The following is a 23,953-nucleotide window of genomic DNA, read 5'->3' as shown; positions in this document are numbered from 1 at the left end:
GCATGGTGAGAGGTAGCGATAGCCGGACAGAGCATGGATTGATGATGCGGTTAATAATGAAGGGGCCAACGAACCTTGGAGAGAGCTTCTTCGAAGCGGTCTTGAGGGGAAGGTCCCGTGTAGATAGCATGACCCTTTGACCGACACGATACCTGGGGGCCGATGATCGATGACGGTTAGCATAACGCTGGAAGGTACTCACAGTGTGCAAGAGTTGCTTGCGGGCCTGCTGCCATGTCCTTTTGCAGCGACGGACAAAGTTTAGCGCTGAGGGAACCGCCACCTCCTCTTCTTGGGCAGGAAAGAGGGGTGGTTGATAACCCAGGCAGCAGTGAAAGGGGGACATGCCTGTTGAGGAAGTTGGGAGCGAGTTGTGGGCATACTCGACCCAGGGAATGAATCTGCTCCAAGAGGATGGGTCCCGGGAAGCCATGCACCTTAGGGCCTTCTCGAGTTCCTGGTTCATTCGCTCAGTTTGCCCATTAGTTTGTGGGTGGAATCCAGATGAGAGGCTGGGGGTGGCGCCGACAAGGTTGCAAAAAGCCTTCCAGAACTGAGCCGAGAACTGGGGACCCCTGTCCGAGACGATGTCGACAGGAAGCCCGTGAAGTCGAAAGACATGATTAACCAGGAGCTCAGCAGTTTCCTTGGCAGACGGGAGCTTGGGTAGTGGGATAAAGTGGGCCGATTTAGAGAAACGGTCCACAATGGTCAGGATGCAGGTGTTATTCTGTGACGGTGGTAGGCCGGTGACGAAGTCGAGAGATATGTGAGACCAGGGGCGGTGAGGGATGGGGAGAGGTCTGAGTAGGCCCTCCGGAGGTCGGTTAGTGTTCTTGTTTCTGGAACAGATATCGCAGGAGGCCACAAAGTTCTTTACATCCTCTTTGATTGTGGGCCACCAGAAGCGTTGGTGCAGGAGGAAAAGAGTGCGTGCTGCTCCAGGATGGCAAGCCAATCTGGAACCGTGGGCCCAGTCCAATACCTGAGAGCGCACAGAGGCTGGAACAAAGAGTTTATTTGCGGGAACAATACTTGGGCTTGGTTCTTGTTCCAGGGTCTGCTGAACCAGGTGCTCTACGTCCAGTTGGGTGATTGCAATGAGGCAGTGAGGGGGTAGAATTGTCTCTGGCGTGGACATGTCTTGAGGGGTAGAGAACTGTCGGGAGAGAGCATCAGGTTTTACATTCTTGGTCCCAGGACGGTAAGACAACGTGAACTGGAAACGGGAAAAAAACAGTGACCAGCGTGCCTGGCGTGAGTTCAGTCTTTTAGCTGTCTTTAGATATTCAAGGTTTCGGTGATCCGTCCATACGAGGAAGGGATGTTCGGCCCCTTCTAACCAATGTCTCCATTCCTCAAGTGCCAGCTTGACTGCCAAAAGCTCACGATCCCCGATGCCATAATTACGTTCGGGGGGGGTAAGTCGGCGAGAGAAGAAAGAGCAGGGGTGGAGTTTATTATCCTTGGGGGACCTCTGTGACAGGATAGCCCCTACTCCAGTTTCCGATGCGTCTACCTCTAAAACAAACTGGAGGGCGGGGTCAGGAAAAATAAGGACGGGCGCCGTGGTGAAGCGGTGCTTAAGTTCCCTGAAAGCCTCCTCAGCCCGCGAGTTCCATCGGAACGGCGTTTTGGAAGAGGTTAGTGCCGTGAGCGGGGCTGCCACCGTGCTATAACTTCGGATGAAGCGACGATAAAAGTTAGCAAACCCCAGGAACCGCTGAAGTTCGCGTCGCGAGGAGGGTACTGGCCAGTCAGTGACTGCCTTGACCTTTGCGGGGTCCATCTGGATGCCTACCGGGGAGATGGAGTGGCCTAAAAAGGAGGTGGAGGTGCAGTGAAACTCACATTTTTCTGCCTTAACGTAGAGCTTGTTCTCCAACAGCTGTTGCAAGACCTGGCGGACATGACATTTGTGTTCCCTTATAGAACGTGAAAAAATTAGGATATCGTCTAAATAAGCAAAGACGAAAACATTGAGGAAGTCTCTAAGGACATCGTTTATGAGGGCCTGGAACACGGCCGGTGCATTGGTCAGACCGAATGGGACTACAAGATATTCATAGTGGCCCGTGGGGGTGTTGAAGGCAGTCTTCCACTCATCACCCTCCCGTATCCTGACAAGGTGGTAGGCATTTCTTAAGTCAAGCTTGGTAAAAACATGGGCATCCTGAAGAAGTTCGAAGGCGGACGTCATCAGCGGGAGGGGGTAACGGTTCTTTACTGTGATCTCGTTTAAGCCTCTGTAATCAATACAAGGTCTGAGGGACTTGTCTTTTTTTTCAACAAAGAAAAACCCAGCTCCCGCCGGAGAAGACGACGGACGGATTATGCCTGCTGCTAGTGACTCGTTAATGTAATGATTCATGGCCTCTCTCTCTGGGCGAGAAAGTGAGTAGAGTCGCCCCTTGGGTGGGGAGGTGCCGGGAAGCAGGTCAATAACGCAGTCATAGGGGCGGTGAGGTGGTAAGGAGATCGCCCGTGACTTACTGAACACCTGTCGCAAATCGTGATATTCAGCGGGAACCTTAGTTAAGTCAGGTATCTCCTCTAGTGATGCTGGCGAGGTCCGGTCCACAGGGGCTGAGCGTAGACATGAGGAGAGGCAGGTGGGGCTCCAATCAAGTATACTCCTTTTAATCCAATCAATGTGGGGGTTATGTAATCTGAGCCAAGGGAGCCCTAAAACAATGGGTGCATGAGCATTTTGTACAGTCAGGAGGGAAATAGTCTCTGTGTGGTTGCCTGAAAACTGTAGGGTGATGGGGGCAGTGCGATGGGTGATGGGAGTGAGTCTGCTACCATCAAGGGCCTGAACAGAAAAAGGCTGGCACAGGGGAGTGAGGGGGATTTGGAAGTCGGAGGCAGTAGAGGAGGAAATTAGGTTCTGGTCCGCCCCGGAGTCCACTAAGGCATGAGTGGCATAAGACCGATCTTCATGGGTCACAGTCACTAAGAAAAATGAGCGCTGGTCCGGGGAAGAGCTAGAAGTTGGGCCCCCCTGCATCCCCAGAATTACGGGGGGGCCTGCCCTTTTAGTGGGCAGGATCGCACGACGTGGCCTGTCTGGCCGCAGTAGAAGCAGGCGCCATCGTCTCTGCGGCGCTGACGCTCCCTTGTCGAAATGCGCGTGCGACCTATTTGCATGGGTTCAGGGGTTGTCTCGGGGGGGGGCTAGGACAGGTACTGGGGTGTAAGGAGCGAGCGAAGGCTGCCGTTCACTACGCCGAATCCTTCTCCGGGCGTCAACGCGGGTTGCTAGGTCGATGAGCCCCTGCAGATCCGAGGGGAGATCTCGAGCCGCGAGCTCATCTTTGATTGAATCCGAGAGACCATGGAGGAAGCAATCAAAAAGGGCTCTTTCATCCCAGTCACAGGAGGGAGCCAGAGTCCGGAAATCTATGGCATAGTCTGAGACGGAGCGTGTTCCTTGACGAAGCTGAAGTATCTGGGTTGCCGCCTGATGCCCCGTGAATGAGCGATCGAAAACTCTTCTCATTTCATCAGTGAAGGTCTTATACGTAAAGCAGCATGGAACTTGGGCATCCCATAATGCCGTCCCCCATTCTCTAGCCTTTCCAGTGAGCAGGGTGATAATATAGGCGACTTTGGAACGCTCTGTGGGAAATGACATAGCCTGCAGCTCTAGCACGAGGGAGCATTGAGATAAAAAAGAACGACACGTGCCTGGGTTGCCGTCATAGGTAGGTGGAGCAGGGAGGCGTGGCTCCTGAGAGGGAGGAAGTATCTGAGTGGGGGGGCGAGGAGTGGGTGCAGGAGGTGGCCGATCCTGAATCTGAGCAGAGAGAGATTGCAAAGTTTTTGTGATGGTTTGAAGAGTACTAGTTATCTGAGAGATTTCCTGCTGGTGAGTGCCTAAGAGGGCTCCTTGGCTCTCCAGTGCCCCCCTCAGGCGAGCGGCTTCTGCTGGATCCATTCCTTGGCCAGTTTATTCTGTCAGGGGACGGTAGGGGGCGTGGTGGATCCAAACGCAGAAGAAACAGATCACTCTAGATAGCAAATGGAGTTTGGGTGCTTGTGACTTGGTTGACAACGTTATAGTTTAAATGTCTTGACCTTAATTCCGCGTAGAGCTGGGATGTGAAATAAATCCACTGGAAAGCGGAAGCGCGGAGCGCCGACACGAGCGGGCCGAGAGAGGAGGGGGGGTGTGCGACGCTTGACTCGCAGAGACGCGGAAGCGCGAGCTTTATGCCGGTATGAAGAAGCCTGAGCCTTGCGGGAAGGCAGGAGCGAGCGGAGCCGGCGAAAAGCGGCAGCGTGAGTCCGGCTAGGAGAGGAGATAAATCGGGGTCGTGGAGCTGGCGAGGGTCGAAGCCGAAGAAAGGGGAAGAGGTCCGTGATCCAGATTCGTGGTCGATGGCAGGTAAGCAGTCGGTAACGGGAAAACTCCAAATGTGTCAGATCCAAAACGAAAGGCGAAGTCGTAGTCAAAGGGGCGAAGCGAGGTCGATACTTGGCAGGCTGAGACGAGAGATAACGCTGGTAAATTGAGGCTGAGAAGGCACACAATAAACTGGCGATGTGGTGGTGTCAGCACATGGCTTAAATAGGCATGAGAGGTGATTGCTGATAGGAGACAGGTGTGTGGAGAGCGGAAGGTGAGATGGTGATTTGGAAGCAGTGGTTGGGAGAAAGGAACGGAAATGCTTTTAGTGATCATGGCGAGACTGTGGCTTGACGTGGCATGACATCTTTATAAATAAGTTAGAGAAGGTGAACGCGGTGATAGAGGCGGGAATCACAGTAAATGAGCACTTCATTCCTGTTCACCCGCACTCTACACCCGCTAAACGGATCACTTCAGCTAACGTACCCCTGTTTATTAGTGCAGGTTTCCTAAAACGTGAACTGTCACAACATGGGGAAAATAGTTTCCCCAATTTAAAAAAAAGTCCCCTCTTCTGAAACATTTTGTGTCTCATAGAAGGCATGTGTACATGATACCCAAAAACCAGCAGGAAATCAACCTGAAATTTCATGTGAGAGTGGATGACTTTGATTACATCCTGTACGCCACATCTGACACCATGAGGTGCTTCGGCTGTGGACAAGAAGAGCATGTGATTAGAGCATCCCCTGAGAAAGCAGCTCGAAGTGAACCTGATCCAGGCCAAGGTGTCAGTGGACAGGACAGAACCAGTGCTGAGAGCACTGAGACCAGTATGGAGAGCCAAAACGGTCTCCAAAAGCATGTAAAGAAATAGACTGTCAGTCACAGAATATCAGTACTGCGGAGACAGTTATTAAAGACAAAGACATGTGTAACACACCCGAGAGCACTGAGAGTGCTAGCCCGACAGACTTGTTGCAGGATCCTACAGGCACTGACTGTAGTGATGGTACAGTTATTGCTGCAGACATCAAGCTATCCAGTACTAAAGATCCTTCACGGAGCGAGGTTTACATTGCAGTATTAACGGGGCAGAAACAAGGAACAAATACGCAAGACATCAAAAACAGAAAAAAACAAGGTTCCAAGCAGACCCAAAAGGAAAACAAAAGACAACAATAGTAAAAGGCAAACGAAGAAAAATCACCTTGAAGAAAATAAAGAACCAATAGAAACAATCCCAGAGTGTGACAACAGTGAATGGGAAGACATTGAGTGTAACCTGAGTCCATAATCTAGTAAAAGAAAAAGGCCACCTCACAAGGAAAAACAGTTTACACAGCCAAACAAATTTAGCAGTTCCTTAAGGCCACCTTCAACGGAAAACGTCAAGAAAAAAAGTAAACTTCTTCTTTCCCGACATAAAAGGTTTTTGTGAATCCGCCAAATCACACATGAACAAAAAAAAACAAACTGCAAATTCACTCTACGAGAGATATTCTGGCTGAGGAAACTATTGCCCAAGTTAAAAGGAGAGCACCACCATAAAAAGAAAAAATGATCAAGACAAACTTAATCCATTACCTCTTCCTCCTAAGTGTCATTACATTGCACCTCTTTTCTCTCCCTATAAATACTTTTAAAATTGCCTCTTTAAATCTAAACGGGGCCAGAGAGGCAAAAAAGAGGACAATGGTGTATGAATTAGTAAAAGTAAAATGTATTAATGTTCTATTTATACAAGAGACACATAGTGATTCAGAAAATGCAGTAGATTGGAACAGGGAATGGCCGGGGCAGGTTGTCCTAAGCCACAACACAACACACAGTTCTGGTGTGGGGATCCTATTCTCCACAAGGTTCAACCCTTCATCGTATACTGTACAGTGGAGGAAATAGAAAAAGGAAGGCTTCTCTTAGTCAAAGCCAACCTTGATAAGTTTACTTTTGTTTTTATAAATATCTACGCCCCGACAAGTGGCCTAGACAGAATATTGCTTTTCAATACATTACATAAGTTAAATACATGTCATGCTGACGATTTTTTAATTTTAGCTGGTGATTTTAACCTTGTAAACCTTTTTAACCTTGACGAAAGCATAGACAGAAACCATAGAGACCGCCACCCAGCCTCACAGCGAGCCCTCAGCCAGCTAATCCACAGTCTGGTAAATGTATGGAGAAGGTCGAATGGAAAAGATAGGCAATATACCTGGCGAGACCGGTTTTACTGTTTTAAGAATTAATATAACATTTTAAAGGGTGTATCATAATGCCTGTCGGTTTCACAGATCACTCTTTGGTTTTATGCAAGGTCTTTATTCAAAATGTCTTCCAAAAAAAGCCCCTACTGGCATTTTAACAACTCCCTAATTTTTTTTTTTAAGTTTTGAAGATGCTTTAAATTTTATGTGGTCGGGTTGTAAAACAAGAAAGCAAGAGTTCTCCTCTCTCAGACGATGGTGAGGCTGTGGAAAAACTGAAATTAAACTTTTATGTCAACAGCACACTCTTAATGTCACACTTAATCACAAGGGCTGTGCACTTTTATTCCGATCTCTACACCAGTGAGTTCAAAGACAATGAATACATTTTTAACTCCTTCATAAAGAATCTTCCAAAAATCTCTGACGAGTCTAACAAGCTCCTGGATGGACCTTTATGCTGCACTACAGAGTATGCAGGGCCAAAAGCCTTCTGGAATCGATGGACTAACTATAGAATTTTTTTATCTTACTGAAATATTTTAGCTGATGATTTTCTTGAAGTTTTAAATTAAAGTTTCGCTGACAGATGCTTACCACTGTCCTGTCGCAGAGCAGTCATCACCCTACTACCAAAGAAAGGAAACCTTCAGGATATAAAAAACTGGTGTCCTGTATCCTCGCTTTGTACAGACTACTGTATAAAATTTTATCCAAAGCCCTAGCTAACAGGCTGAGAGAGGTGATGGACCAAGTTATACGCCAAGACCAAACCTACTGGGTGCCCGGACGGTCAATGGTAGACAATGTCTGCCTTATTCGAGATGTTTCGGACATATCCAGCTCAATGGGCCTAGACACTGGTCTTATTTCCCTAGACCAGAAAAGAGCGTTCAATCGTGTTGAGCCCCAGTACCTCTGAAAAGTCATGGAGAGGCTTGGGTTCAACACTGGTCTGATCACTAGAATCAGAGTTCTATACCAGGACATTGAGAGTGTGCTAAAGTTTAATGGCGAACTGTGTGCCATTAAACATTAAAATGAGTAGAGGAATAAGACAAGGATGTGCACGATCAGGAATGTTATATGCTCTTTCCCTTGAATCAATGTTACACAAAATACGTAACACACTGACTGGTTCTACTGTACCTAATTTTACTAAAAACATTGTTTTATCTGCTTATGCTGACGATGTTATTGTCTTTGAAAATAACCAGATGGAGGTAAATATTTTAAAACACATTACAGAAAATTTTGGACTGATTTCCGCTGCTAGGGTCAACTGGAAGAAAAGTGAAGCCCTTTTCTTCCAGTTGGCAGTAGGTGAATGGAATAAAGGTCTCCCAATTTTACCACAGAGTTTGACCTGGAAGAGAAACGGACTAAAATCCTTGGGTGTGTTTGTTGGCAAAGCACTTTTTACCAAAAGAAACTGGGATGATATAGCAGAGAAAGTAGAAGGGAGGCTGGCCAAGTTGAAGTGGTTACTTCCACAAATTTCATACAGAAGCATGGTGTTAACCGCAAATAACCTTGCTGCCTCTACTTTGTGGCATTGTTTAGCATGCATGGAACCTCCTGCTCAGCTATTGTCATACATACAAACAAAAATTTTGGGGGGACCGACTACCCTGGGTTCCCCAAAGCATATTATTTTTACAAAAAGACAAGGGGAGACAAGGTTTAATTCATTTGGCGAGCAGGACTGCAACCTTTCGATTACAGTTTGCTCAAAAATACCTGACAGGACCGAAAGAACTGGTATGGCGGGAGGTAGCCGTCTGCATTCTAAAAAGAGCAAACAATCTAAGATTGGATGCAGCATTGTTTTAACTAACCCTGGTTTCCTAAAGGTAAACACCTACCTTCTTTTTACCTAGGGCTTTTTAAATCATGTAAAACTTTTTAAGTGGACTCAAGTCAAACCTAAAGACTCTATACACTGGCACCTAGAACAACCCCTAGTCAATGGAGCAAAGTTTGACATAGAAAGCAGTGCCTCAGCTGGACTAAATTCAACACTCCTCAAGACAGAAACACTGCACCTCCTGCAGATTGTCGATGCAGCAGGACCTAACTTGAGAGACACTGAAGCTGTGAGTGCCCTTCTGGATCTGAAGTCAAGATGGGTCACACAAAAAATCCTGGACCTGTGGATTCAAGAACTTAGAGAGGACGAACTGTCGATGAACATCCTCTTCTTAGAGAGGATGAACTGTCTGATCCTCTACTGAAGGCCAGCACCAACAAAACGCTGACACTATACAGTGCAAGCAAGCAGTGTCTATACAAAAACTGCGTCAAGGTTCAACAGAAACGAACTCTGTTACCGTCCAGACACTGTATGGAGGAACAGACTTTTTCTAAATGAACAAACTGCACCAGTGTGGAGAGTGTTGTACAAACCTCCACTAAGAAAGCGTACTGCTGATCTCCAGTGGAGGATCCTACACGGGGCCATAGCAGTTAATGCATTTGTGACTGTTTTAAATTCTGCAATCTCAAACAAATGCCCATTTTGTTTGATGAACATAACTATTTTTCACTGTTTTTTAGAATGTAACAGACTCATCTTTTTTTTTTTTTTATTTTAACAAATGTTTTTAAACAATTTGAAGAAAAGTTCTCAGGAACCATTTTTATCTTGGGTGCAGGCTACAAAAAAATTAACCGTGTAAAATGGCAACTATTAAACTTCCTGCTGGGAGAAGCTAAACTCGCTGTATACAGTATGTAAACAAAACAAAAATCCCTCCATCAGTGCATCTGTGTAAACAAAAAAACAAAATGAAGGGAAGAGCAGGTCAGGAGGCCAGTGAGGTGTGGCGCTGTAATATTAGGTCCAGACTGTGGCTGGAATACAGGTTTTGTAAAATGATGGGAAATCTTGAGTGTTTCAAACAACAGTGGTGCTAAAATGAAATAATTTGCACCAAAGTAGATATAGAACTGCAATTCTCACAATTTATTTTTACTGAGGAATGACTTTTAGTTGATTTTAATGTTTTAACCATTGATTTATCCATCTATTTATTTACTTATTTATTCATTTATCTCTTGCAAACTCAACTATGTTCAAAACAACAATACTTTAATACCGTGTAAATGTGAAGTTGAAAATTAGATAAATTGTCTGTGATAAGTTGTGAAAATCAAATCAAAATAAAATCTCCCTCTCTCTCTCTCTCTGCGCTGGGTGTAAGTGAGCGTGCGGAAGGCTGTTTAGCGTCCTGGCCAGTTTTTTTTGTTTATTTATTATTATTTTTCTTTAATGAGTGAATGTTTTTCACTTAAAAAGTATAAAGTTTAAAGTGAGAGAGAGCGAGCAGGCACTATGGCCTCTGAGGTCAGTGTGGAGACTTTGTCCCTCCGAAATGGCGTCAGATGCATCCCAGAGGACGGCGTGCCGATTGAGGACGTGTTGTTAGCGGTGTGGGAGCAGGACAGGTGTGAGAACATCTACTCTGCCTCCCGGATGAATAAAGCGGTGGTGATGTTTGTGAACAGGGTTGACCTTGCGAGCGCACTGACGCGGAGCGGAGTGGCGAACTGACCATCTGGAGTAACAGGAGTTTTTCCCGGTGGGCCGCTGGCCAGTGTGGGCCGGCCCAGTCAGTACGAAAAAAAAAAAAAAAATTACGGAAACCATAATATTGCATCTTTTTCCTACTCATATGAACAAGTGCGTCGATCGCATGGGCGCCACCGACAAAGAGCGTGTTGTTGCGGGAGAGAGAGGTTGATTTACGACAGCTGTTTACGGTCAGTGCGGGAGATGCATTGTGGGTAATGCAGTCCGGTGTGTGTGAAGTTGAACGCGAATGCGAGATGTAAGCTGGGATATAAAGCCTGAGTTTTGTTTTCTTTTCAGTACTTTTTAGTTGGATTTAAGTGCGGGAGCCACCCGAAAGTTTGTACTATAACCTGACAATGGGACTGAACTTGAATCTTTGTAGCGCTGATGTATACTTAAGACATGCTGTCAATCAAAAAAGGGGTTCCACCCTTTAAACAGCTCCTCCAATCATCATGCAGCAGCCCAGCGTCCTGGCCTAATCGCAGCGTTTATTCAATGACCGTCTTGTTTCAAAGCACTGAAAAAAAAAACATTTAAAGCAGCCGCATTGAAGTCAATGGATGCTGGGCTTCAACGGGGAAATGACGCTACGGGAATGTATGAGAAGAAAATCAAGTCAGCCGACCTGCTATATCTAACTGATTCTGAACGAACTCCTCTTTGAGATGAACGTTTTCTAACGCATTTTTAGTCAATAAAATGTTAATACAATAGTACATAATTTGACCATTAATTTTGTGACATTATAGGGGAAGCTGAGCTTTCCTTGCAGTCTTAAAGAAATCGCCACTGCTACAGGGACTATACCAGCTACGGATACCGAACTTAAAAAAGAGACATTTAGTAAGAATGTTATTAATAAAGGCAAAAACAGCAGAAAAAAAATCCTAAAAAAACAATGACGCTCAGGAGGAAGAAAAAATGGTCAGAAGCTAAACAAACCAAAAATTATAAATAAGACTGTACTGAAAAAAATGACTTTTTGGTGTGGTAAAATATATTAAATTAACCATCATAATTTTTACATTGTAAAAATAAATTTCAAGGAGAACTAGAATTTTCTAAGTAAAAGTTTAAATACCTACACATTTAATTCATGTAATAAATTAACTGAGTGGAAGAAGTTAAATATTATTATGTATTTACTTGTAACATTTACATGTTTTATAGTCACTGCACATAAACCTAATAATATTAAGTAAATTTTACTTTTTAAGTTTAGTTTAAATTTCAAATTAAACCGCGCATGCGTGTTTGGAGACGCTGTACCCGCGCTGTGGATCAGTCGGTTGGGGATCATCACGGAGGTACAGCACGGCGTGGCTGGAGCTGGAGTTTGGCGTGTTCGAGGTAAGTTTACCTTTCTGTTTTGGATGTGATTCTCGTTTTCCTGACTCCCAATTAATGTTCATCTTAATCTCAGGACGTACAATTAGCAATATTTCAGTTTTTAATAGTGTGGAGATTCACAAAACACCGTTTTTTGTGTAAAAACCTGAACCTGCAGAGCCCCCCAGGAGTCCTGTGGTAAAAAATAAATAAATAAATAAATAAAATAATAACGAACCGAGCGCGCGGATTAATAAACCGAGATGCGTGTTTCTTACCCCCACCTCTCGTGAAAACGGCGTGTTCAGAGGCTCGCCAGTGAGATGTCCTTTCTGAACAAACTGAGTCAGGTGTGTTAAAGCATTAAATGGTAAAAGAGCACTAGCAATAAACGTTTTCTGAATCCGAATATTATTAATAAGTTACAATTTAAGTTTCAACTATAAAGAATCTGTACATATGTTCATACAGTATTGACAGAAGCTCTAATTTGTCTAAATCGCACTGCAGACAAGAAAAAGAAGTAAAGTCATCCTGTGACCTTGCATGCTTAATCTTTCCACACATGATTCTTGCTTCTCACTTTTTCCTTAATCCCTCACTGTTCTATCTTGTAATTTTCTAACGGTGTCAGAAACTTTGTGTTAGTAGCACTGCTTGGCATGCTTGATGCCTTCCTCTGTAATTTGCTTTGGATAAAGGCAAACTTACAAAAGATGAAGAAATGACTAAACGTAGTTGTACGAATAAAAGATTATGTAATGATACAATGTAAATATTTTCACAGAAACAAAGCGTAGAGATGAGACATGAATCTGTTATCTGCAGTCTCATTCTCTACCTTGGGGAGAAAGAAGAGGATCTCTTTGATGATTGCCTGGTAAAGCATTGTTTTCTTATTAATTATACAATTATGATTATGATATACTGTGATGACCATCTACAGTATATCTAACTCAAACCGTAGAGCATGGTGCTACCAAGGTCATGGGTTTGATTCCCAGGAAAAGCAAGTAATTGTAAATCACAAGTTATAAATAACAACTTGTACCTTAAATATAGTGTTTGTTGCATTGGACAGAAGCATATACCAAATGCAAATGAATAAATAAATCTGAGTAATTATTGAAAGAATTTTCATGTTTGGACTAAACCTTTAAATACAAACTCAGCATTCATCATAGGATTTCCTGACACTGTAAAGGTGCAAAGTAATCTATAGAGTGTAGCCATCTCATGCCATGTTTTACAATGTTTTACTGATGCAAGATTATTGCTAAAGCAATTTAACCCAAGTTTAACAATCTGAAGTATATATAAGTGGTCATTTTTTATTATAAATTATTTTTATTATATTTTTTTCTCTGTGATAATGAAGTCAGCACAGGTGATTTAAGCAATTCAGATTTTTTTGTTTATCAAAATAATTTTTTATTTATTTTCTTGTAAATTCTATGCAGGAGGACAGACGAAGTGATGCCAGTTTGCACATTCTTAAAATCCTTGTCGTCCGTGCTGTCGAAGGGGAAGAACCGGTTGGTGTATCCATAATCCTTGAAGGAAAGGAAATTTTGGAAGAATGTGGCAATACTGCAAAGGCATGTGCACTGCTTATGGGAATAATTTACGCCATTAACCTTGCATACCTCCGAGCACTGCGCTACACATTTGAGCTATTTCAGAAAGATCTTCTAGAACTTGTTGGGATTAAGCTATCACCAAAAGTGCAAGCTTTAAAGATGAAGTTATCATCTTAAAACATTTGACATGGCATGACTACAAGTCTTTACATGTTCAGTGTTTACATGTTCAGCTTAAAATGTTTTAATGCGTTACGGTTTCAATGGCATACTTTTAAGTGCACTAGTCCAGTGCAACTTCACTGCTTCAGAGGGCTATTAAGTTTTAAAGTTTATCCACAGTTTGTTTAATGTATTTTCTGCTGTATTTTATTTCTAAACGAATGCTGTATTTTATTGATTTATTTATTATTATTATTTTACACAATTTTGTTTAAAACAAGTATTTCAGGCCCTGGTGCCTTGCAGTTGTTCCTACGGATGCAAAATTTAGCTAAATGCACTTTTATTAAAAAGACAACCTGTATCGAGACTGTCTGTGAATGTCAAAAATATTTGGTAATGTTGGTGAATAAACTGTTTAATTATATTTTAGTTGTGTGATTTATGAAAGATATAGATGAAATAATTACTTACATTTCTTTCCAAAACATAAATTTTACATTATTATGGGGAGTAATATAAATTGATAAAACCAAGTAAGGGAAAATCTTCCAAAACAAAATGATAGTAAGATTTATTTAATAATCTCATAAAACCAAGGTTCCTGCTGATACAACAATAAATTAACTTTACTTGATTATTTTAAATAAATCTAACTTGTGCATTAAATATAATTATGTAACTTTTACTTGATTTCTTTGATAGTTAATTTAATTGATTTAAGTAGATTTTACCTGACAATTAAGGGTGAGTTTTACTTAATATTGGAGCAATAAAATTTACTTAAAATCTATGTGTGCAAATTGTTACGAGGATTTTATCAAGTAAATTTTACAAGTTATTTTTTTTAGTGTGTATGACTGAACCTAACATGAAAGGGAAAATTAAGACTTAAAAAAAAGGTTGGTGGGGTGAAGGGTCACAGGTTTTTTCCTTATTAAAAAAAAATAGTATATGTTAATTTATTGTGTATGAGTGCACATATGAGTGTGTTTATGTTGTGTGTGTGTGTGTGTGTGTGTGTGTATGGATACAATATGTAAATTTGTATATAAATTGTAAAATAGTCCCTTCTTTAATTTGTAATAATAAAATGAGTTTAAACCTCTCTCTCTATCACACACACACAATCTCTCTCTCTCTCACACACACACACGCACACACAATCTCTCTCTCTCTCATACACACACACACAATCTCTCTCTCTCTCACACACACACACGCACACACAATCTCTCTCTCTCTCATACACACACACACGATCTTGAGAGAGAAAGAGATTGTTTTGTGTGTGTGTGTGAGGTCAATAACTAAAAAAAAAAATTCCCCATAAACACACCAAAAAAATTTTTGTTGTGTGTGTGTTTCTCTCAGTGGATGTGACTCTGGATCCTGATACAGCTCATCCTCGACTCAGAGTTTCTGCTGATGGAAAACAAATGACACGTTTAGACACACGACAGGAGAATCTCACTGATACACCAGAGAGGTTTGATTTTTATCTCTGTGTTGTGGGAAAGCAGAGTTTCTCCTCAGGGAGATTTTATTATGAGGTGCAGGTCAGAGGGAACACCAGGTGGACATTGGGAGTGATGAGAGAGAGCGTTACCAGGAAGTGGTGGATTATAGAAAGACCTCGGGGTGGACTCTGGACTGTGGCACTGGCGAGGAATCAGTACAGTGCTAATGCTGATCCCTCTGTCCGCCTCACACTGAGAGAGAAGGTGGAGAAGGTGGGGGTGTTTGTGGATTATGAGGAGGGTCTGGTCTCCTTTTATGATGTGGAGTCCAGATCTCATATCTACTCTTTCACTGGTCAGTTGTTTACTGAAAAACTCTTTCCATACTTCAGGACTCTGGACAATAATCCACTGATCATCCCTGCTGTTACTGAATAACATCTGATTTATAGTTTATAACATTTTATACTGTATGTTTTACAGCTGGCTATAATCATCACTTACTTCTAAAACCAAAATAATAATTTGTATTAAATATGATTAGAGACTAAATGTTATTGTGTATAAAATAAACATAAACAGTTGAAACATGTCGAGTCTATAATGAAGTGTGTTTATTTAAACACTAATAATACCATCATTATCTGATTTCAGCAGTTACAATCAGATTAAAGCTGGTATTAGATTTCTATAAATTCTATAAATAAACACAGATTTTAGTCCAGTTACTGGATTATTCTGTGTTTGTGTTGTTAATCTGATTTCTCTTAGAAACTCTTAAAGAATGTAGACGCCTCATGAAGTTGAGTCAGACACGTCAGTGACGCCGCCATCTTGGTAAGGGCAAGTTTCCAGCTCTGTCTCTTGAGTTTAATTTACAGCCTTAACTAACATTTTCCCAATCTCTAGGAATCACCACTTATTACAGGGTGAATCCTTGACTGTGTGTGTGTGTGTGTGTGTATTAATAAGGTAAGTCTACAGTTTAAGATACTGTTTAATGCTGTTTGTTTTCTCCTGAACATCATATAGGTCCTGTGATTGAATGTGTAAATGTATTTAAAATATTTTCGCACTTGTACTTGATCATACATGAAATTGATGTATTGTTAGACTTTTAATACAGTTTTTATTAATGTGTGATATAATCAGTCAAAACAATAGCATCACAGTTTATAATAATTTCATTCTCAGTGATGAAATCTGCAGGATTTTCACTCAGTCAGAATATGACCAGTGTGTGTAGCTACAGTATGTGTGTGTATTAGTTGTGATCTGCAGAAACTAATGATGGCTGCAACACAAAATTCTTGGGAAATTGATTTGTTCAGGTGTGAGATCTCTGACCTGGTGTTGTTTCTCCGATAACCACAGTGGCGATCCTGGCTGGGAAAGGGGGCCTTAACCTCTTCAGTGGCTGGATTGTGAAGGCTGGCTCTCAGCGAAAGAGAAAGTGCCCCGGCAGCTTGTGTAGTCCTTTAGCCACCGTCTCTTGTACCCCAATCAAATGACGGTGCTCAGTCCACCCACCTTTGAAGTCCCTGGGACACATGACATAGCCATCGCAAATATGAATATGAGTATGAACATGTAGGACTTCAGGAAATTGAATCATTTAATGTCTATGGATCCACCATGACCCTGACCAGGATAAAGCACTTACACTCACATACCAGTCACATTTACAATCAAACTGGTGTACACTGGGTTATTAACACACACAGCTAAACACATCCAGTTTGCTTAAATGCTCACATGCTGTGTATTTAAGAGGGGTCATGTGTGATACTGCATCATGCTCCCTCCGATCCTCCAGCACTGCTCGACTGCTCCCACCATCTCTCTTCCCTGTTCTGGCGCCCCGTTGGCGGAATGAACTTTCTCTAGATGTCCGAACAACTGAGTCACTGGCAGTCTACAAAAAATGTCTTAAAACCTATATTTTCCTTAAGTACCTGGACTAAAAAAAAGAAGAATCGCGTCTGCCAAATGCTTTAATTATAAAGTTTACATTTGCATTTATATGATGTTCAGTGTAATCCACGCTCAGGCTCAAACTATGGACCCTGGAGCTCCTCTCTGTGGAACTGTAAATTCTAATCCACCTAAACTACTAGCAGCAAATAATGTTAAAAATAGTAATATTAGGTCAATTACTTGTCACCTGTTCAACCAATCATCCAATGCTAAAAACAAAGAGCTGAAATTCCAGATTCAGTTTGTAAAAAAGTAAGAAATAAAGGAATAAATATGAACCAGTAAATTTAAAGTACACTTGCAAATATAATTCATTTGACTCCCTAAATGACACATACAGGAATAGGAAGCTGTCGCTGACGCACAATGATCACTAGATGGCGCTTTCACACAAAGCCAATTGTTTAGCTACAAGATCAACTTGCACTTGGACAATGCGCCATTCATTCCCGCGTTGATAATCAGGGATATTTAACTGAGAAAACCTACTACAGAGTCTCTAAGGGGACAAAGGAAAATAAAAAAAAAGTGGAAAAAAACTTAGTTTTATAACATTTTGAGAAAATTCATTAGTTAAACAATGACCCCTGTGGATATAAAGCTTTATTATTGTGTTTGAATAAATCAGATCTACCACAGCAGATAAACTGTGCTATGTCATAACCTAAGCAAACACCACGATTATGCCTTGTTTTGTTCAGTGTTGCTAGGCAACGGACCAGGCACCTAATCGGTAATCTTTACTTCACTTTTCCGTTTACCTCTGAGAAAAAAAAAAAAATTTTGTTTGTTTATTTATATTGAGGATTTTTATAACAGTACAAGAAAATAACAGTTTGGTCTGTGCAGTTAGTGCCCTTGTAGAGAATAAATAAATATTGGATAAAAGATTTTATTGATGAAATATGAATCAGGCAGGCCCTGACAGACAAATAGCCAACGATTAACACTTCCCAACCCCTTTTTAAAAGAGTGATTTGGCTGAAACAAATTATCACTAAGTACCTTACCATCGGCTGAAACTAATTCGATACAGAAAATGTAAATGCAGATTGCAAATATACAATACAGGCAAAAAGTTTGGACACACCTTCTCATTCAATGTGTTTTCTCCATTTTCATGACCATTTACATTGGTAGATTTTTACTGAAGACATCAAAACTATGAATGAACACATGTGGAGTTATGTACTTACCAAAAAATGGTGAAATAGCTGAAAACATGTTTTATATTCTAGTTTCTTCAAAATAGCCACCATTTGCTCTGATTACTGCTTTGCACACTCTTGGCATTCTCTCAATGAGCTTTAAGAGATAGTCACCTGAAAGTCTTAAAGGAGTTCCCAGAGGTGTTTAGCACTTGTTGGCACCTTTGCCTTCACTCTGCGGTCCAGCTCACCCCAAACCATCTCGATTGGGTTCAGGTCCTGTGACTGTGGAGGCCAGGTCATCTGCCGCAGCACTCCATCACTCTCCTTCTTGGTCACATAGCCCTTACACAGCCCGGAGGTCTGTTCGGGGTCATTGTCCTGTTGAAAAATAAATGACCGTCCAACTAAACGCAAACTGGATGGGATGGCATGTCGCTGCAGGATGCTGTGGTAGCCATGCTCATTCAGTGTGCCTTCAATTTTGAATAAATCCCCAACAGTGTCACCAGCAAAACACCCCCACATCATCACATCTCCTCCTCCATTCTTCACAGTAGGAACCAGGCATGTGGAATCCATCCGTTCACCTTTTCTGCGTCTCACAAAGACACGGCGGGTGGAACCAAAGATCTCAAATTTGACTCTCAAATCTGACTCATCAGACCAAAGCACAGATTTTCACTGGTCTAATGTCCATTCCTTGTGTTTCTTGGCCCAAACAAATCTCTTCTGCTTGTTGCCTCTCTTTAGCAGTGGTTTCCTGGCAGCTATTTGACCATGAAGGCCTGATTCGCGCAGTCTCCCTGATTCAACCCTGATAAGGCACAGCTGTGAAGTGTAAACCATTTCAGGTGACTATCTCTTGAAGCTCATGGAGAGAATGCCAAGAGTGTGCAAAGAAGTAATTAGAGCAAAGGGTGGCTATTTTAAAGAAACTACAGTATAAAACATGTTTTCAGTTATTTCACCTTTTTTTGTTAAGTACATAACTCCACATGTGTTCATTCATAGTTTTGATCCCTTCAGTGAGAATTTACCAATGTAAATGGTCATGAAAATAAAGAATACACATTGAATGCAGAATATGCCCTTTTTTATGCAAGAATTAAAACATACAAGAACAGGGAAGAAAGACATTGATATAGTTTTACAAGGTACAATCATACATAAAAATAAGCAAACAAAGGTCTTTGGTTTGCATTAAACAGATTAATATCCATAAAAATAAGTGCAGAGAGAAGAAAAATAAGTAAATAAAATATTATGTAAAGTTACATCCTTTCAGAAAATTTATCAAAATGCACCAAAAACTGTAGACTTTTTTTGTTATTCGTACTGTAAGTCTAAGAGAGGAAACAAGATGGTTAAATTCAACAAGGAAGAGGGTAAAAGTTACAGGAGATTTACACCATTTTTGTTTATGAATAAAAAACTTTGCATTCAATATGATAAAATTAACAACAAATTCGGCCGATGGTAGCTTTGGGTTTTCATAATAAAATATAATATCCTTGAGGTCAAAGGTATGGGTCACATTTGTAACATTAGAAACATAAGCACTTAAGTCAATCCATAAATTTTTGGTAATACCAAAATCAAAAAAACAGGTGAGCAGCAGTTTCCTCCACAATTCCACAAAAAGAGCAAGACTCATCAACATCAGAACATCTCGAAATGGTCAAATTAACTGGATAAATTTTATGAAGAATTTTAAAGTGAATCTCCTTAACTTTGTTAAAAATACAAAACTTATTTGGTAACAGCCAGGCCTTTCTCCAATTTACATTTGTTATAAATAAACCCCAGTAAAATTTCCCTCTTGTCGTAATTTTTCTTTTTGACTGAAAAATCTTGCGAATATGTTTATTATTACATTTTCGACCTAAAATATTCATTTCATCCTAGCGTAAAGATGGATAAGCAATGTTGCCTTTATTAAACTTAAGGTAATTTTTAGTCAACTAAATCAAGCCAGTTGGTATAGCTTTCATTAAAATATTATATTCCTTCAGTGGGACTGGAAAATTATGAAGATTCATAAATTGTTCATAAGTTAAGATGTTACCGGAATCATCAAACACAGATAGAATACAATTAAAGTTGTTCTAGGGAAAAAAGAGACCTATTTCTGACAGTTATATCTGCATTATTCCAAATTATAACTTTGTGGGGGGAGAAGCCATTAATAAAACACAGTTTACATGAAAGAAGGCATTGCTAATAAAAATTGGATAAGGAAATAGGTAATTTACTGGGGAGGAAATTGCATTTTAATAAAAAAGGTAAGCCACCAAGTTGGTCAAAGATCTTACTTGGAATAAAAAACCATACAGACATTGGATTTTTAAGGCATCTCTTCAGCCAATTTACTTTAAAAGTATTCACTGTATCAGCAAAATCCAAAAAATCCTGACCACCTTCACTCCTAGAGTTAGCAAGCACTTCTCTTTCTAATTTGTAGGGTCTATTTTTCCAAACAAAATCCAAAAATTGTTTATTAATTTCCTTTATAGTTTTATCGCTGACAAATAAAAAAAGAGCAGAAAATATAAAGCGAGAAAGCCCTTCAACCTTGGATAAAAGAACACGACCATATAAGAGAGATCCCTTTGAAGCCAGTTGTTAAAAATATATTTAGTTTTAATAATTTTATCAGAAAGTTTAAATTATGTCTACAAATTAAATTTCTTGTGATATGAATTCCTAAATATTTTACACTATTCTTACCTGGAATACCTTCTAAGAGTACATCATCTATATCATGAACTGAGATAATTTCACACTTCGACATGTTAAGTTTTAGACCTGAGGCACAAGAAAAATGTTTAACTAGTTTCAGAGCTTTTAGTAGATGCTTTTTGTCTTTCAAGAACAGCGTAGTGTCATCCGCTAACTGTGCAATTTTGAACTCCTTATCAAATACACTAATTCCTTTCAAATTGCTGAAATTTTCTGAAAAGTCTTATCGTGTTTTAAAGCCAGTTCGCGTATTGCAGCCAAGACATTTTTATTACCATTACCACCGACGATAGATTCCGCACGCTTCGATTTTTTCGCAGCTGGTTTCTGAGGAGTGTTTGTTAGGGCAGCAAGAACGACCTCGTTATTAAAGTCTGAACAAGTATCAAACCATCATGATTCTGTATCTCTCTGTGACTTAAGTCCAATGATATTAAAGGCCGAAGCTGAATTTTCAAAGAGTTCAACCACATCAGACGCGCTAGAAGCCTTGCTGTCAAGTGCTTGTTTAACATTCTTCTTTCCTCTTTTTTTCATGCGTAAGTATGTCAAAGGGAATTATATCACTTTTAGACTTATTGTGTGTGCATTATCACTAATCTAAACAGTTGGTTATATCACCACTTTACCTATATTTCCCTAAAGAGCAAACACACAACCGCCTACATCGCCGCCATCTTGAACTTGAACGCTTTTTCTTGACACCAAAAGTTGAACTTTTTAGAAGGAGTGCGTCCAGTTACGAACACAGAATTTCATAAAAAATATCCAGCTATCAGTTTGTGACCTCAAGCTTAAGTGCACTTGAGTTATATAGCAAGACAATGCTCTGAAACACACCAGCAAGTCCACCTCTGATTGGAAAAAAATAATAATAATAATAAAAATTAAAGGTTTCGGAATGGCCAAGTCAAATTGAGATGACGTGGCATGACGTTAAACAAGCCATTCATGCTAAAAAAAAAAAACTCCAGTGTGGTTGAATTAAAACAATACTGCAAAGAAGAGTGGGGAAACATTCCTCCACAGTGATGTAAAAACCTCACTGCCAGTTATTGCAAAACCTAGATTGCAGTTTTTGTCACCAAGGGTGGCCAAAGCAGTTATTAGGTTTAGGGGCAATTATTTTATCACATACAGCCAGGAGGTTTGGACAGCTTTTTCTGGTTAATAAATAAAATAATTTTTAAAACTTCTTATTTTTGTGTAATATTTAAATTAGTTTGATGATCTTGATTATTTAAGTGTGATAAATATGCAAAAAGGCAAATATATTTTCAAGGCACTGTAGGTTTTTTAATTTTGAGCAGCTAACAGGACTAAGATCACCATGTGCAATGTCAGCTCTATATTGTTGTCCACGGGTCTGGAATGAGATTTCCAGCAAACTCATATACTGTAGGTGTGATGGTCAGGTGTCTATATACTCTAGTAAAGTACATACAGTATACAGTAGTATATACAATGGTTTTACTATTTTTGTAAAGCTGCAGAGACAAAAAGTGGAAGATGGTATTACCTCCAAGTTTGTGAAATTATTAGAAAACATTTTTAAAAGAAATTAGATACTTTTTTTTTTTTTTGCTTCCGTGCACAACAATTTTTAATCTGTTCTTAAATTATTATTTTGTCACGCTCTCAGCGCTGATTTCTTCCGGCTTATAAGGAGGCGCCGCTGGATTAGTGTGCGTTTTTGCCGAAGTTCATGATTTCTTTTTCACGTTACTGCTTTGTCCCCGTTTTTGCCTCTCGCTTACGCTTAGGATTTATTATCACACTCGGATTTAACGGCTTTGAACTTTCGCTTTCGTTTTTCGACTACGGCTCTGCTTAGTGTTTGTTTTGGCTCGTCGCCCCCGCTGACGGATTACACGGCTTTGGACTTCCGCTCTCGCCCCTCGACTACGACCCAGATTCGCCCTTCCACTGCTACACTGCTCCTTATCTCTTTGCTCTGCTCGCCCAACGCCTCACAGAACCACCTGCCTCTCTGCACCTGGATCCATCTCTCCGCCTGCTCGTTCTCACCTCCTGACAAATTTACATGCAGAAGTCAGAACAATATGTATAAAGGTGCTACAATTTCTACATGGAAATGATAGAATTTCACTATATAACAATAAAGTATAAAATACACTGTATTATAACCTGAAAATGTGCAATTATCCAGATGTGAATTTTTTACAATGTGTTATATAAGATTTAGGTAAATTTATATGCAATATTGGTTAATGTTTCACAGAGAGAGAGAAATTCAAAACTAAAAATAAAATACATATTGCTTACACTTACAATAATTTGCTGTAGGTGTGTGTGTGTGTGTGTGTGTGTGTGTGTGTGTGTTTTCCTCAGTAATTGTGACCCTGGATCCTGATACAGCTCATCCTGAACTCAGAGTGTCTGCTGATGAAAAACAAGTGAATGGTGGAGACACACGACAGGATTTTCCTGATACAATAGAGAGGTTTATTGTTGATCCCTGTGTTGTGGGAAAGCAGTGTTTTTCCTCAGTGTGCAGGTCAGAGGGAGCACTGAGTGGATATTAGGAGTGATAAGAGAGAACATTATCAGGAAGAAGGGGATTCCATGCTCACCTAAGGATGGATTCTGGACTGTGGGATTGTTGGAGAATCAGCACAAGGCTAATTCTGGTCCTGCTGTCCCCATCAACCTGAGAGAGAAGGTGGAGATGTTTGTGGATTATGAGGAGGGTCTGGTCTCTTTTTATGATGTGGAGTCCAGATCTCCTATCTGGTCAGTCTTTCACTGAGAAACTCTATCGATATTTTAGTCCATGTTATACAGATGGTGTTTTACTTTTTTAGGACAATGAACCACTGAGCATAATTGCTGTTATTAAATAAATATACTGTGTGATTTATAGCTTATAACATTTTAAACTACATGTTTTACAGCTGGCTGCAATCATTACTTATGTCTAAAAACAGAACAATTTGTGTAAAATATGATTTGAGACTAACTTATTGTATATAAAATAAGCATAAACTCTAAAACAGCTAAAACATGTAGAGCTTTTATCATTATCTGACTTAAGCAGTTACAATCAAATTAAAGTCATTATTACACACAGTTACTGATTATTACATGTTTGTGTTGTTAATCTGATTTCTCTTAAAAACCCTTATGGAATGTAGACATTTACATTTACCATTTAGAGAAGGTGCCAGAACATAAAACAGTCTAGATGCATGTCTTCCTTGATCCCCGAAAGAGGATGGAACAAGTTGAGCTGTGCTTACGAATCTGAAGAATTAGAAAGAGTTTTATTGGTAAGTACATTTGCACATACAAGGAATTTGTAACAACACAAACAAAACGAAATGGAATAAGATTTGGAGTATTATCAAATAAATAAAAGTGGTATTGCACAGTATTTTGCATATTGCACATTTAATT

General features: G+C 40.5%; 1 protein-coding gene and 2 long non-coding RNA genes across 3 annotated transcripts in view; all 3 read left to right on the top strand.

The window, feature by feature from the left end:
- Positions 1-15,261, top strand: part of LOC128524740 (butyrophilin subfamily 1 member A1-like) — a 59,855-nt gene extending 44,594 nt beyond the window's left edge. Inside the window, exon 8 of the mRNA XM_053497464.1 lies at positions 14,584-15,261. Within this exon, the coding sequence (XP_053353439.1) occupies positions 14,584-15,107 (524 nt within the window). The 3' untranslated portion in view covers positions 15,108-15,261. The remainder of the gene's footprint in view (positions 1-14,583) is intronic.
- LOC128524767 (uncharacterized) lies at positions 11,118-13,558 on the top strand. Its single transcript, XR_008360605.1, has 3 exons — positions 11,118-11,488; positions 12,255-12,347; positions 12,928-13,558. It is a non-coding gene; the product is annotated as an uncharacterized LOC128524767 (long non-coding RNA).
- Positions 15,262-22,321: 7,060 nt separating the features above from the next.
- LOC128524789 (uncharacterized) lies at positions 22,322-23,640 on the top strand. Its single transcript, XR_008360627.1, has 2 exons — positions 22,322-22,609; positions 22,889-23,640. It is a non-coding gene; the product is annotated as an uncharacterized LOC128524789 (long non-coding RNA).
- The last annotated feature ends 313 nt before the right edge of the window (positions 23,641-23,953 follow it).

Source organism: Clarias gariepinus, chromosome 1 (genome assembly GCF_024256425.1).
Source record: "Clarias gariepinus isolate MV-2021 ecotype Netherlands chromosome 1, CGAR_prim_01v2, whole genome shotgun sequence".
NCBI lineage: Eukaryota > Metazoa > Chordata > Actinopteri > Siluriformes > Clariidae > Clarias > Clarias gariepinus.
This window is presented reverse-complemented; position numbering and strand designations above follow the sequence as displayed.